Genomic DNA, 16,722 nt, shown 5'->3' on the forward strand with positions numbered 1-16,722 from the left:
GAAACTACAGGCCTGTGAGCCTGACCTCTATACCGGGAAACTTGAACAAATTACTAAATAGCATGTATGCAAGTACTTGGATAAAAATGGAGTAATTAACCAAAGCCAGCATTGGTTTGTAACAAAAGTTATGCCAGACTAATCTAAATTCTTTCTATGACAGAATTACTGACTGGGTTGATCAGGGAAATGCGGTAGATATAGTATATCTTGACATTAGTAAAGTATATGGGATTGACAAGGCAACTGTTAGGTGGATTCACAACTGTCTGAGTGATCGTACTGAAAGAGTGGTCATAAATGGCTGCACATTCAAGTGAAAGAATGTATCAAGTGGGGTACCACAAGGCTCTGTCCTAGGCCCAGTGTTGTTCAACATTTTTATAAATGATCTAGAGGAGGGAATTGATGGAAAACTAAACAAAGCTAGGAGGGATAGCTAACACTAGGGAGAATATTCAAAAAGATCTAGAAAAACCTAAACAGTGGGTGGAGACTAACAGAATGGTATTTAACAAGGAGAAATGCAAAGTCCTATATCTGGGCAAGAAAAATGAAAATAGCACATACAGAATGGGAGGAATTGGGGTAAGCCCCAGCACATGTGAAAAAGACTTGAGTATACTAAGGCCTCATGTTCACGGGGAAAATCAGGCCCGCCGCGGATTCTTCATAGAGAATCCCGCACAGGGTAGGTCCTTTCCCGCGGACATGATGCTAAAAAATAAGAATTTCCTTACCTGTCCGGACGCTGCAGACCTGTCCTCTGTCACGGCCGGATCTTCTTTTTTCGGCCCGGCGGATGTGCTCGGCACGATGGCAGCGTGCCGCACGCATGCGCCGGGCACTCTATATTTTTTAACTCCTGCTCTCCCGTACACAGAGAGCAGAAATTCAGGTGCGGGTGTACCGTGAATCCGGACGGCTTCCATAGGCTTAGATAGAAGCCTGCGGGAGCCATCCCCACGGGACACCAGCACTAAAATGGAGCTTGTCGCGTTTTTTTTTCACGCACATGCAATCCGCGCCTGAAGGGGAAAATGACATCCGCAGGTATTTAACTACCTGTGGGTGTCCAATGCATCCCTATGGTGCGCGGATCACACATGCGGGAAAAACGCTGCGGATTTAAAATGACAATTTACCCGTGGACATGAGACCTAATAGATCATAGACTGAACATGAGTCAACAATGTGACACAGCAGCCAAAAAGGCAAACACAATTCTGGGATGTATTAAGAGAAGCATAGAGTCTAGATCACGTGAGGTAATTATCCCCCTCTACTCTTCGTTAGTCAGACCTCATCTGGAATACTGTGTCCAGTTCTGGGCACCCCACTTTAAACAAGACATAGACAAACTGGAGCAAGTTCAGAGAAGAGTTACCAAGATGGTGAGCGGTCTGCAAATCATGTCCTATGAGGAACGGTTAAAGGATCTGGGAATGTTTAGCTTGCAAAAAAGAAGGCTGAGAGGAGACTTAATAGCGGTCTACAAACATCTGAAGGGCTGTCACAGTGCAGAGGGATCAGCCCTATTCTTAGATTAGATATTAGAAAAAACTTTTCTGACAGTGAGGGTGATCAATGAGTGGAACAGGTTGCCACGGGAGGTGGTGAGTTCTCCTTTAATGGAAGTCTTCAAACAAAGGTTGGACAAATATCTGTCTGGGATGATATAGTGATCCTGCATTGAGCAGGGGGTTGGACCCGATGACCCTGGAGGTCCCTTCCAACTCTACCATTCTATGAGAGTCACCATCTGATCAGGAGTATGATGATAATATCATCACAGGTCCTTCATCTCCAGTGCTGTGCTGCTTCTGATCCCTGTTGTATGGGATGAACAATGTATGTAGCAGTGCTGTCTGTGTGACGTGCATGAAGCACAACCGTGTGGCGCATGGCACCACCAGAAACACCGCTACTATAATTTCCTAATAATTACTAGTCTTTTTCTGTTTCCCGCTCTGTCGCATAGGCTCGTAATAGGCAATAAAATCTGCTCTTTTTCCCAGCTGATCAATTTGCCTCTGAACTCCGACGTAGTTGATCAGTATAGGTAATAGAGATCACCCCTGCTTTTAAATGTTTTTTCAAAGTAAAAGTTTGCTAACTTTAAGCAACCCAGCCCCCGATTCGTGATTTTCAGTCATCATCTTTTGGGTGGTAATGCAAACCCTAATCTGAAAGTGCTGGAAGATAACTGAGAATGAGAGATTGTACATTGTCATTAATTCCGAGAAGGTGCTACTTTCTTTTTTGGAGCATACGCTATCTAGCGAATTAATGCCGGCTTCTATCCGAGTGATACGATCTATGTCAACAATCCAATCACCGAAATGAGCTAGATTCATCTTTATAAGACTATTATTACTATCTATAAATTCCTTGTAGTACTCGTTTAAAAACCTGTCTGGACCCGGTGCCTTGCAAGAATGTAGTGATTTAATGGCCTCCTTCACTTCCTGATTTAAGTGTTTAACCCCTTCCCGACTGCTAAACATAAATATATGGCAGCTAGCATTGTGCCAGTCGGCAGAGCTGCAGTACATTTACGGTCCTCCTTCAATCGTGGGCGTCCTGCCTAAATACAGGTCTATATATGGCTGTAATCAACAGCCTGTGGTCCGGGTGTCGGCATCGGGACTTGATTTGTTTAGGTCCTAATAAGGGCAACTGGACCAGAAGCTTGTTATTTAGGGCTTATTCACACGAGCGTATATCAGCCGCCGTTTTCACGGTTGGCCAATATATGCTGCCATCTGATGCATTGGATTCCAAAGCATCAGATCACACAGGTGTATTCCTGCAGCGTAAAAGCGCCCAGCCAGCCAATACAGCGCCGGGCACTTTTATGCCGGGTAGCAAAGATAGTCCTGGAACTATCTTTCTGCCCGTAATACGTTGGCCGCTGCATAGACTCCTATGGGAGCCAATGACAGCGGCCGGAGAAGGGAAATGGGAGGGAGTTTAGCAGCGTGACTGCTAAACTCCCTCCCTCTTCTCTCCTCCCCTCTGGCTGTTTGCAATGGGAGGGAGAGGAGCTAAGCTCCACCCCGTCCTATTGCTGGCTGCAGACAAGGGGTGGGGAGGGGACGGGAGCTTATCTCCACTCCGCCCCCTCTTACTGCAAACAGCCGGAGGGGAGGAGAGAGGAGGTGAGCCTGCAAGGGTGAGGGAAGGAGGAGACAGCTTAGCGGAGCTAAGCTGTCTCACCCCGCCCAATGGCATTGCCACCTCGGTGTATATGCACCGAACCTGGGCCATCTGAATGGGTGCACATTAGATTTGCGTGCCTGTTCATGCGTTTTTACAGCACCGGGGGGCGCATGTAAAAAACGCCTACGGCCATGTGAAAGAGCCCTTAGCATCAGATCTCAGACAGTTCTATGCTGCAGGAACGCTGCGGTCGTCAGTTCCTCGCAAAACAAGACTGTTTAGCTGTTATTGTAATTAGCATCAGAATCTGAAACAATGATAGAATTGCTGGGTTTTTTTCTATTACCCCAGAAAGAGTTAATAAAAGTTAATCAATAAGATAAAATGGAACCATTAGAAAATACAACTCATTGCACAAAAAAAAAGTACAGCTATAGCGATGAAAATAAGGAAGTCAAATGTAAACTTTAGTTGCGGGTGGCAGTAATACTCCGCTGGTGAGAACATATCTTTAGGAAGTCTATGCATTCTATTCCATTCCCTTCATTGCACGAGGCCCGGCTGACACATGACTGAGCGCCTGACGATTCACACTCATTTACGGAAGCTAATTCATAGCATGCTAATACATTTTAGATGGGGAAAAATGGTGTTGTTAGCCATTTTTTAAATATTTTTTGACTGTTTCCATAAACGGTTCAATTAGTTATATAACTAATGCTACACATTTTACTGGGCTACTTAGTGTAATTAGTGCTATTACGCTGGTTTCATATGTCTTTTTTTTTTTGCAAAAACGCGTTGTATTCTGGCAAAAAACACTGCTCAGATGTTTGCCCTAGGTCCGTAGTAAAATATGAGATGGTCTACAAACATTGCGTTTTTTTTATCATGTTTGTCACATTTTTTGGATGCATGGCATTTTTTTCTGGCATTTCTCCATAGTGTATTCCAGGCATTTATTATTGATGACTTACACTCAGGATGGGTAATCAATAGTTGATTGTGATGGATCCCTGCTAATCAGCCAATCCTCAGACAGCGGGACTGGACTTTCACATCAGTGGTCAGGGCTGGAAGTTTAATAGACAGCTTTGTTCCCATTGATTTCAATGGGAGCGATACCTTCTACTACACTTCCAGTCCAGACGACTGCACTGACAGTAGGCCAGAGGAACAGCTGATTCAAGGGGATCTCAAGTGTCAGTTCCCCATCGATCACTTATTGATGATCTATCCTAATAAATGCCCAGAAGACCCCTTTTAATAGGCTAAGGAGGTGCTAATCACACATTTCTATAATACATGGGATAATGCCTCCTCTGCTGTATACTACAAGACCCTTAGAAGTCACTGAGGAATTTAACCCCTTAGTGACCAAGCCTGTTTGCGCCTTAATGACCAGGCCAAATTTTGCAAATCTGACACGTGTCACTTTAACATGGAAAAACACCAGAAAGGCTTTGCATATCCAAGCGATTCTGACATTGTTTTTTCGCCACATGTTGTGCTTCATTTAGGCGGAAAAAAAAGACCGATAGAAATTGTGTTTATTTATTAAAAGCACCAAAATTGGGAAAATTTTGAAAAAATCGTCATTTTTTCACATTTCCAACTGCAATATCTTAAATATGTGCAAACATAATATAGAAATTTTTGCTAAGATATATATTTCCACCCGTTTACTTTATTTTGGGCGCACATTGGAAAAACGTTCGTTTTTTTTTTTTTAGGAGACGTACAAATTTAACATTACTTTTCAGCATTTTGAGGAACACTTTGTTTTCCTGCACCAAGCCAAGATTGGAAAGGCTCATAGGAGTCAGAATGATAGATACCCCCACAAATGACCCCATTTTAAAAACTACACCCCTTAGTGTATTCACTGAGGGGTGTCATGAGTATTTTGACCCCACAGTTTTTTTTCAGGAATTAATTCAATTTAGAGGAGAAAAAGTAAAATTTCATATTTTTGCAAATCTGTCATTTTAAAGGCATATTTTTTTCCTATAGTTTACATGAAAATGAGGATTTACATCCCAAAATGGATACCCCTGTTTCTCCCGTGTTCAGAAATATACCCATTGTGGCCCTAATCTTATATCTGAGTCCACAACGGGGCCCAAAATGAAAGGAGTAGTCAGTGTCTTTCAAAACAGAAATTTTGCTTGAAGTCCTTTTAGGCCCCATAGCACACATGTAGAGTTCGTGAGCGCCCAAAACCATAGAAAACCCCCACAAATGACCCCATTTTAAAAACTAGACCCCTTAAGGAATTTATCTAGGGGTGTACTGCATATTTTGACCCCACAGTTTTTGAATAAATTCAAGCTAAGCAAAAGGAAAAAATTAGGATTTTCGTTTTTTTGGCAATTCTGTCATTTTAAAAACAGCTTTTTTTGTACAGCACACATATGAATGAAGACTTGCACCCAAAAATGGATACCCCTGTTTGTACTGTTTTCAGAAACATACCCATTGTGGCCCTAATCTTATGTCCGCATGCACAATGGGGCCCAAAATGAAAGGAGTAAACGGTGGCTTTCAGAACATAGATTTTGCTTGAAGTCCTTTTATGCCCCATTACCCACGTGTAGAGTTCTTGAGCGGCCAAAACCATAGAGAACCCCCACAAATGACCCCATTTTGAAAACTAGACCCCTTAACGAATTCATCTAGGGGTGTACTGCGTATTTTAACCCTACATTTTTGAATAGATCTAAGCAAAGCAGTAAGAAAAAAATAACGATTTTCATTTTTTGGCCTATTGCGTCAATTTAAAAACAGTTTTTTTTGTACAGCACACATATAAATGAAGACTTTCACCCCAAAATGGATACCCCTGTTTGTCCCGTGTTCAGAAACATACCCATTGTGGCCCTAATAGACTTACAGGATACATGGCTAGGCCTACAATGAAAGAAATACCCGTTGGATTTCAGGGTACAACTGAATAAATTCCACGCCCCATTGCCCACTTATAGAGCCATTGAGCAGCCAAAACTATAAGGAACCGCCACGAATGACCCCATTTTGAAAACTAGACCCCTTAACAAATTCATCTAGGGGTGTACTGCGTATTTTGACCCCACAGTATTTGAATAAATCTAAGCAAAGCAGAAGGAAAAAGTTACGATTTTCAATTTTTTTGGCAATTTTTCAAATTTAAAAACATTTTTTTTGCACAGGGTACATAGAAATGAAGACGCTCACCCCAAAATGGATCCCCCCGTTTGTCCTGTGCTCAGAAACATACCCATTGTGGCCCTAATTTACTTACAGGACCCATGGCAAGGCCTATAAAGGAGGGAACACTTGTTGAATTTCAGGGCACAACTGAATAAACTCCAGGGCCTATTGCTTATTTGTACGGAATAAAAATTGACTCCCTAAAAATTTCCCCCCCCGCCCCCCTTCCACACACACTCCGCGCCCTATTCGGCGTTCGCAAATCTTAGATAAAAGTAATAATGTGAACTGTGTGGTATTTCCGAGACAGGGGTAATTACAGGGGCCTGGTTGGGATGGGGCAATAAAACCGGTATCCCCCCCCCCTCTCATGCTTTTTGAGGGTCATTTCTTAATGAGAATTTCAATTATCCTGGCAATCCACGGCTTTTGCGCATGCGTCCGCCATTTTGGCAACGGGCGTGTGCGCAGAAGCTGGGGTAAGGTCCGCGGATAAATCTGGGGGCCTTATGTATGTACTTTCATCCTCCCTCACAGATATGATCTGTGAGGGGAGATGAAACGTACGCTTTTTTAACTTTTTAAAACTTTTTTTTACCTTTTTTTTAAAAACTTTTTTACACTTTTTTTTACTTTACATGATCACTGTTATCCATTGGATAACAGTGATCACATGCTGGGTGACATCCCTCTACACATGGCAGCCAGGAGCAGAGGGATTTTGAATTTCCCAGGTCTCGAGCCTCTCTGTGCACGCGCCCGACGTCAATCATCGGGCACGCATGCGCAGAAGGGGACTTTGAGTCCCGGAACAGCGGGACATCGGGGAGGACCGAGGTGAGTATTTTCACCTCCCCTCATGGATTCGATCCATGAGGGGAGGTGAAACTTTGCTTTTTTTCAACTTTTTTTTACTTTTCCGCGATCGCCGTTATCCATTGGATAACGGCAATCGCGGTACCGGGGACCACTCACCGCGGTCCCCGCTAACATCTCCTGCCTCCCGGCTACCTACGGGAGCCGGGAGCCAGGAGATTTTAAATCTCCCACGGCTCCGGGTCTTCTGCGCATGCGGCTGACGTAATGCCGCTGGCGCACATGCGCAGAAGGCCGGCTTCGGGTCCGGGAGGAGAGGATCTTCAGAGGGCAGCGCGGAGAAGGCGGGTTAGTATCTTCAGCTGCCCTGATGGATCCAATCCATCAGGGCAGCTGAATCTTTAACTTTTTTCCAACTTTTTTTAACTTTTATGCGATTGACGCTATCGATTGGATAGCACCGATCGCATTGCCGGGGGGGGGGGGGGGGGGGGGGTCCGTGCAGCCCGGGATGACATGAGCTGTCACGTCCAGAGCCCGAGGGGCTTTATTCTCTGCAGGACACATGTTTTTACGTCCTCAGAGAATAAAGCCCACTTCGGGAGGACGTAAAAACACTATGGGCTGGTCGTTAAGGGGTTAAAGGGGTTTTCCCACCACTTAAAATTGCTCCACAGCCACTCTGTACTTCCTGGTTGTTGCTGACCAGGACATGAGAATGTTGCAGCCAATTGTTGGCCGCAGCAGTGACCTTCTGTAGGCAGTGATTGGCTGCAGCAGTCACATGTCCTGGTCAGAAGCAACCAGGAAGTACAGAGCGGCCATGGTGCAATTTTTTAAGTAGTGGGAAACCCCCCCTTAATGACCATGTAAAAGTACCAGGGTGCAGATTTTTATATAGATCGCTGAACTGCTGATACTTGCTATAATTTTGTACAGAAGGGCCAATATTCCTTTATAATATACACAGCAGCTCTTTATAAGGAGAAACAGCACAGAATAGAAAGCAGCGGTTGTCCCACGAGAAGTAACTTGTCAGCAATTCGGTCACCACAGGTCCCACTGCACAATCTGAATCTAAACACAAATCATATATAAAACATTGCGAATAACAGGCACCAAAGCCCATCTATATTCTTACCATCTTGAAGGCCTGCGTTGCCTTTGTTTCCACGACCCGCAAAACATCCCGGAGCTCTTTGATTCCCTTTAAAATGTTTCTGAAAAACAAAAACAACACAAACGGTATTAATCAGAGTCATGTAGTGATACAGTATCACATGCAAGACACAAGTAGAGGTCATTAAGATAAAAGACAACCATGAAAACAGAAAAAACAAATAAGGACACCTACACCAAGCAATCAGTCTTACCCCGCTTCCCTGAAAATCAGACCTACCCTGAAAATAATGATTTTTGGAGGGATTTTCGGGGAGGCTTGAAATAGAAGCCCTACCCTGAAAATAAGCCGTAGCTGCAATACATTAAAAAAAGGAATACATTAACCAGCAGGCTTGGTCCAGGTCCCTCCCGCTGTTCTCCAGAGCTCTGCTGTTTCCTGTAGTCCTCGTTCGCCCACAGAAGATTAGTTCCTGGTTACAGGATTTATAAATCCCACCTCCGAGAAGCGATAGCCCTGATTGGTTCATCGAGTGCTGCATTTTTTGCCTGCGCAGCGCTCAAGAACCAATCAGAGACATCGCTTCTTGGAGGCGCGATTTATGAATCCCGCAACCAGGAAGTGATCTTCTGTGGGCGGTTGAGGACTGCAAGAAGCGAGACTGAGCTCCGGAGAGCAGCGGGTGGGACCTAGACCCAGCCTGCTAGGTAATTATAATAAGACCTCCCCTGAAAATAAGATCTAGTGCCTCGTTTTGGGGCAAAAATTATTATAAGAAAGGGTTTCGGGGAAACACTGCAAATTTTTAAGGAAGGTAGTTCTAGAGAACCCTCCATTTTTGTATATCTAAAGTGTGAAAATGAGAAAAGTGCAAATCCCTTTATTTACTTAATATTATATTTTTGTGCTGAAAAACCACTCTAAAGTGCTGGCCACAGGGGGTCTCCTTTCTTTCTAATTTTCTGTCCACTGCCTGTTGTCAAGTGATGTTTGTCTCTTGTAACAGAGACATCAAGACAGATAACAGAAAGTGGAGGATGATAATTCATGTTACCTATAGAAGTCTACAGAGATGAAGAGTGAGTAAGACAGAAGCGGAGACTCATGCATGCACTGTATGCTAGAGCTAATGGTAAGTGATTTACTGTTATGGATATTGGAATCACATCTATACTGCTCAGTACTGCTATATAATGTTGTCTATCATGCTGCTTTTTATGAGTGTGTGCTACAGAAAATAAGCTGTTTTCTCCACGTACAGAGTACGAGAGACGGTATAGCAGCTAGTCTGCACCCTGATGCTCAGAGAAAAAACAAAATCAGAGATGCAGCCTACAGAGTGGTAAGCTGGTGATAATCAATGCAGGCTAAAAGTTATGTAGTGACCAGTGATAGTGCTATTCCTCATTCCTCGCAAGCGATCATGCGCAGTAGTGTTTTGTTTTGCTTGTTTGTTTGTATTTCCCACGCTGTCCCTTAGTATTAAAACAGGTACCCGCAGGCCATAAGCATTTTTAATTGCGTATAGGCTGCAGGTCAAACGCCTCCATTGACATCAATGAAGGCCATCCACACAGGTTCTGTGTCAAAATAAAGCATGCAACGATTTTTCTTCCACTTGCTGAATACGCAATTCGTATCCGCGAGTGTACAGGAAAAAAAAATCAAAAATGCGTGCCTTTCAAAGCCCGCATTTTACCGTGGATCGTCCACAATTCAAATTTGGTTGTGTGAAACTGACTTATACTGCACAGTAAACACTGTAAAAAAGGGCAGAATTTGTGTTTTTTTCACCCTGACTCCCACCCCCACCCCCAACATTTATACATTTTAGACATTATATGTATCCGAAAATGGTACCAATAAAAAGCTACAGCGCAACAAACAACTATATAGATCGAAAAATAAAAAGTTATGGCTTTGGAAAAATGAAGATGAAAATCCAAACAAATCGTCAAGTCCTTAGTTCCAAAATAGGCTTATGGGGTTAAAGCATAAAAAGTTTGGTGCGAGCCATTTATTCCTTTTTTTAAAATTCTGATTTCAAAAGAATTCCGGCATATTTTGGTATATGATTACAGCCAGCGGTTCCGTCATGTGTTGCCAATACCGCTCTGAACCGTCGATGCGTGGACTCCACAAGACCGCTGAAGGAGTCCGGTGGTATCTGGCACCAAGACATTAGCAGCTGGTCCTTTAAGTCCTATAAGCTGAAGTGCGGCCTCCATGGATCGGACTTGTAATACTAGCACATCCCAAAAACGATTGGACTGACATGTGGGTTATGTGAGGGCATGACCATCACCTTGATACTACAGACATGCTGAAAGCCATGTCCCTAGCCCGGAGAGCTATACATACAGTACAGAAAGCCATCCGACTTCATGTGCTTCCACACTTATCTGCTGCAGGTAAGTGTATCCTTCTCTAATGTGCACACGGCCAAATATTGACAGAAGGGCGAAGGCCCTACAGCAGGAAATTGGTTTGCAATGAATATTTCAAAGAGACTTTTGCTTTTAGCCGATTTAAATAATTAAAGAGATGCGGTTAACACTCATTACAAGCCTGACGTTACAATATAAACAGATGGTGCAATGGTCGGGGATGCTGTCAAGCGTCTGGGGAGATGGGACTTGTCGTGCCTCCTAACAGGCGCATGGAAATATACAATTAGGTGCAAGTTTTCTCAAAACGTAGAATACTTGACATCAACAAACAATGCTAGCTTTGTGTGGACCAGACTATAGGTGGGACATTTGACACCACTCAGGGTGCATTTACCTCCATTGGTTTTTCGGTCTTTTTTAAGCTTGATATTAGCTCTGTGAATGGGAAGTTATGACTTTCTTTTCTCAACTGTTTTTGCTGTTTTAACCCTTTCCAATCCAATTTTGGATTCAGGGTTTCCTAAAAGGCTTTGTCCTTTTGCTGTTATACAACGGTGCCATCTGCTGGTTACAGCCAGAGTGTGTGTGCATCAGAGAGGCTCCGACAGCGGATTGCCTGGCATTAGACGGTAAGAATACCCTGTCGGATGTCTTCTGACATTGGAGCTGTACAAGCTTCAATCAGAATGTAGGAAGACGTCAGACAGTGCATTGGAAAGGGTTAAAGGGCACGTGGAATCAAAAACAGAAGAATTGTGTGTTTGGACATATTAACTGCGTTGTATTTGGCTGCCATTTCCTTGACTGTGCAGCATGGTTCATCAGAACGATTCTTCACATCCTCCTTTGACCCTCTTCGTCAATGAGTTGTTTATATCTGCAGGATCTCCTTCTGCTGGATTTTTTTTCTTGATCGCACCACTCTCGGTAGAGCTGTTATCTAAGAAAACCCCACAAGGTTGGCAGTGTATGAAATGCTGGCCCCGGCTAGTCTAGCACCGATGACCAGGGCTAGTTAGAAGTCACTCAAATCGCTCAATTTTCCCATTCTAATGTGGATTCACACTGGAGCTGATCCACAGAACACTTGTCACTTGATTTATGCTGCACTTCCGGGGCTTCATTTCCATATAGGGAAACTCCAATTGTGAAAGTACCCATGTCTCTAATAAAGTTCAGTGTATTTGTTGCACATAAATGCAGTAAATGAAAAAAATATGCATTAAATATTTTCACCACTAGGTGGTGTTAAATAGTTCATGGACATGTTTCCTGTTAACAGTGCACCATGTGGTGAAAACTGGTATTGCAAATATGTTTTCGCAATAGTTTTAAAGCAGCTTGTATGACTGCATAAGGAATGCTTGTAGTTTTCTACATACTACATCATATGTGCAGTAGAGGTGACTATCACTACTACTAGTAGGAGAAAGGATGCAGACAGGAAGATGCCAAAGCTTCCCTGCAAGCTCATGCACAGACACAAGAAAATGCATAGGTCTATTGAAAAGTATTTAGCAGACAATTAAGGCTCATTTATAAAGATCGGCAAAAAGAAAAGTTGGTGCTGTCCAGAGCAGCCAATAAAGTCACTACTTTAATATATTACATGTACAATTGTACATACTCTATGAGGCACCAAGAAGAAGTTATTGGAATTGAATGAAACGTTACAATGTAATGATGATATATGGAAGTAATTACAATATTAGAGCAAAAGGATTCAGAGGAGGCTCTAGCGGAGACGCCTCTAGCCTGGATACATGATGGCATACGGTCGGGCATGGAGGCATACAGGCTCTGCATGTTATTTTGTGCCACACTTGCCCACAGATTTTGCAATTGAACCTCTAAATCCTGTCGACGCCAGCATCCCAGTAGGTCCCAAAATCTGCTGACCAGGCAGGCCATGAAAGTGTGGCAACCTGGTGGAGACATTCCTGTGACCCCCTTCCGTGTGCGGCCGAGCATTATCCTGCTAGAAAATGCCTGTTGGAAGCCGCCATGAGAGGAACACATGTGGCTGTAGGATTTCTGGCACATGTCCCTTAGCTGTTAGTGTCCCTTGATCACTACTAGGGTACTAGAACCTCCATTATCGCCCGAATCACATCTTGAATCAAAGCTAGAGGCGGTACAACAGGGTACTAGAACCTCCATTATCGCCCGAATCACATCTTGAATCAAAGCTAGAGGCGGTACAACAGGGTACTAGAGCCTCCATGTCCGCCTGTGTCACATCTTGTATCCAAGCTAGAGGTGGTACAACAGGGGACTAGAGCCTCCATGCCCGCCCGTATCACATCTTGTATCCAAGCTAGAGGTGGTACAACAGGGTACTAGAGCCTCCATGTCCGCCTGTGTCACATCTTGTATCCAAGCTAGAGGCGGTACAACAGGGTACTAGAGCCTCCATGTCCGCCTGTGTCACATCTTGTATCCAAGCTAGAGGCGGTACAACATGGTAGTAGAGCCTCCATGCCCGCCTGTTTCACATCTTGTATCCAAGCTGGAGGTGGTACAACAGAGTTCTAGAGCCTCCATGCCCGTCTGTATTACATCTTGCAGGCAAGCTAGAGGTGGTACAACAGGGTACTAGAGCCTCTATGCCCACCCGTATCACACCTTGTATCCAAGCTAGAGGCGGTACAACAGGGTACTAGAGCCTCCATGCCTACACGTATCACATCTTGTATCCAAGCTGGAGGCGGTACAACAGGATACTAGTCATTTGCAGGCTTCCTAGTAGCAGCTCCTGCTCTATTTATTGCACGGTTACCAATGAATTTGAATGGGAGACAATGCAACCCTATTGTCATTTGTAATCTCACTGCTAACGAATTATAGACGAGCATTAATGGAGGAGCGCCGGTTCCAGCAGCCAGACCCTCCAAATCAGTTCACACGTCGGTGCTGATGCAAGTTAAACTTGTCCAAAAACTCTAACAGTATAAATCTGGCATGAATGGGTAATATAGAAAAACATACTCAGACACTCAGATTCCTGTATTAGGAAGCAGATGAGCAGCACACCTCACTTATATACTGCACTATACAGCACCACAGTTACAACACTGCAGTTTTATATGGACAAAGTGCGCCCTCTAGTGTGTGATTGTTAGTACTACAAAAGGTGCAATATGAAGATCAAAATTTTGTTTCCACTAGTAATATGTAATATTGTAAAGTGTAATGTGAGCTATTAAATAAACAATATATATAAACAATATACTAATAATGTGAAATCCTGGCTATTGCTCACTTATAATGACCCATATTAAAGGGCCACTTCAGCAAAAACACATTTGGTATTAGTGTACCTTGACTCCACCATGAAGCTAGGGGTTTGACAGGAGAAACACCGCCGTCACACCCCTAGCTCCCGATTAGGTGACTACTCCAAGGTCCTAGCAGGACGCTGTGTTCAGACTGTTGGCTGCTGTGGACGCTTAGGGTAAGGAATGTTTCCCCTGTGTGCCTTACATTGTTAGTTCTAAATGCTTCCATGTAAAATGTGTAACATGGAAGCATTTATAGTTAACAATATAAGGCAAACAGGTGAAACATCCCTACCCCTAACAGTCCACGGCAGCCAACAGTCTGAACACAGTAAGCAGGCTGAGATGTAGCAGTGCCGTTGAGCTGCTGCCAGCAGCGCACACGGCAGAGGGGACAGTGTTCGGGCCTGACTTTCAGGAGCAGCAAGCGCAGGGGACGACAGTGCAGCAGAGTAACGCGGGGAGAGGACCTGGGAGACGATTGCTGAACTTGCCTGGCCGCGGAGATGACGAGCTGCAGCGGCGTGGAAGTTAGATGAGTACATACCAGGAGCGGGGGGGGGGGGGGGAAATGCAGCAGGAGCGGGGAGCAGAAAGCAGCGGAGGGAAGTACGCAACACTCAGAGCTGAAGGCCGGAGAGGCAAGTGCAGGAGCGGGTTGCACCCCAGGGGGAAAAATACAGCTATTGCACCTGAGAGCAGCGCGGCAGGGACGCTAGGGCAGGAGGAGTGAGCACAGGGCCGAAGACTAAAATTGACTAAATGGGAGCAGAGGGCCGCCAACACTACTGCACTACCGTCAAACACAGCACCCGAGACGTAAGTAGTGGAACTGGGAGCAGAGGAGCAGCCTGCAGACTTAACGGCCTGGGAGCCGGCACTGAATAGTTCATCTGGCCTCGCAGGACCTGCAGCCAACCCATTTTTTCTAACCAATCAGTGACGTCACCCGCCTGTCACTCTTGTCTCCACCAGGACTTCCCGGTGGCATCAAGATGCACTAATACCAACACATTTTACCCCCCTCACCTGATTACCTTTCAAGCTCTGGAGATCTCCTTTGTGTACTGCAGCCACTTCCATGCAGTGCAGCCCCCTGTTTGAAGCTTATCATGTAATTTTTTTTACTTGCACTTTTACATCTATCTTATGATACATTAGCTGAGGCTATATCATGTTTGCTTGCTGGCACGACAGTTTAATTACCATTGCCTTCTATAGTCAACAAATAAACTACAGAGTATAAGTACCCAGTCAGGAGGATGAGCTGTGATCTCCTCTACTATAACTGTGTGACAGGAGCAGTCCGATCATCATCAAGTAACTGTGACAGGAGTGCCTGTGCCGCCTGTTGGCAGTTTCAGTGGTGGAGATCATGTAATAGCATCATGCAGACTGAGAATTTGACTAGCAAATGAATACATAAGCCCAAGCAGATCATCTGAGGAGAGGGGGGCTGTAAGTTTCATATAGAAAGAAATAATTAACTAAAGTAACACTAGCCAACTTATATATACAGGGGGGAGAGATACATAATAAATTAATTTTAAAAAAATCTAAGGAATGGTCCTTTAAAGATTCAGTTGTAAGGTTAACATAAATCCCCCCCCCCCCCCCCCCCCCCCCGTTATCATTGGGTCATTAATTCAGCTAATCAGCAAGAAAACTGATGAGAAGCCCAGCCATCTCTATATAGAAAAATTCAGATGTTATTATTATTAACCCCTTAAGGACGCGGCCCTTCTTTTATCATTTTCAGTTTTTCCTCCCCCCTTCTAAAAAAATGTTACTTTTATTTATTCTTTGACATGGATGTATGAGGGCTTGTTTTTTTGTGGCACAAGTTGTATTTTTCAATGATACTATTTAATGTACCATATAATGTACTGAAAAAAAAACCTATTCTGCCATCTCTGGGTGCGTCTTGTTTCTACGGCGCAAAAACTGCAACAAAAATGACCTGATAGCTTTATTCTACAGGTCAGTACAATTACTGCAATACAAAACTTATATAGTTTTTTTTTGCTGTACTAGTTTTATTTGTTTTCAAAGATATTTACTTTTTTATATTATTTTCTGCTGCCATCTTCTGACAGCCATAACTTTTTTATTTTTCCATTTATTTTTTGCGGGACGTCCTGTAGTTTGCATTGGTACCATTTTGGAATACAAATGACTTTTTGATCACTTTTTATTGCATTTTTTTCTTGAAGACAGGGTGACGAAAAAGCGCATTTCTGGTGTTCTTCATTGCTTTTTCTGATGACGGTTACCATGCAGGGTAATAATTCATTACTTTGATGGATCGGACTTTTATGGACGCAGGTTTACCAAATATGTATTTTTGTTTCATTATTTAGGTTCTTTTATTATAAATATAGCAAAAGGGGAGAAAGGGTAACTTTTAAAACTTTATTAATATAATGTTTACTTTTTTTTCTTAGTCCCCAGAGGGGACAACAACTTGCAATGCTTTGATCGCTCCTGCAGTATGATGTAATGCCCCAGCATTACATCATACTGCGATCGGGCAGGCATTCTATCAAGCCACCCCATGGGCAAGGCTTAATAGGCATTTTGGCATGACAGCCCTGGGGCCTTTCAGAAGGCCCTTCCCCCTGCTGCAATGACAACCACACAGCAACCCTCAATCTCATCACAGATGACTGTACGGGTCCCCTGAAAATCGGTCAGGGCCTTTAAATGCTGCTGTAAGAATTGACGGTGGCATTTAAAGAGTTAACAGCTCCGATGAGCAGCGTGGCTG

General features: G+C 43.8%; 1 protein-coding gene across 3 annotated transcripts in view; it reads right to left on the reverse strand.

Moving 5' to 3' along the window:
• The window catches only part of TTC7A (tetratricopeptide repeat domain 7A), a 436,415-nt gene that overhangs the window by 366,196 nt on the left and 53,497 nt on the right, over nucleotides 1-16,722 (reverse strand). For all 3 annotated transcript variants that reach the window (XM_066595533.1, XM_066595532.1, XM_066595534.1), the window contains one exon: nucleotides 8,309-8,387. In XM_066595533.1, coding sequence (XP_066451630.1) covers nucleotides 8,309-8,387 — 79 coding nt within the window. The remainder of the gene's footprint in view (nucleotides 1-8,308; nucleotides 8,388-16,722) is intronic.

This window comes from Eleutherodactylus coqui, chromosome 3 (genome assembly GCF_035609145.1).
Source record: "Eleutherodactylus coqui strain aEleCoq1 chromosome 3, aEleCoq1.hap1, whole genome shotgun sequence".
Lineage (NCBI taxonomy): Eukaryota > Metazoa > Chordata > Amphibia > Anura > Eleutherodactylidae > Eleutherodactylus > Eleutherodactylus coqui.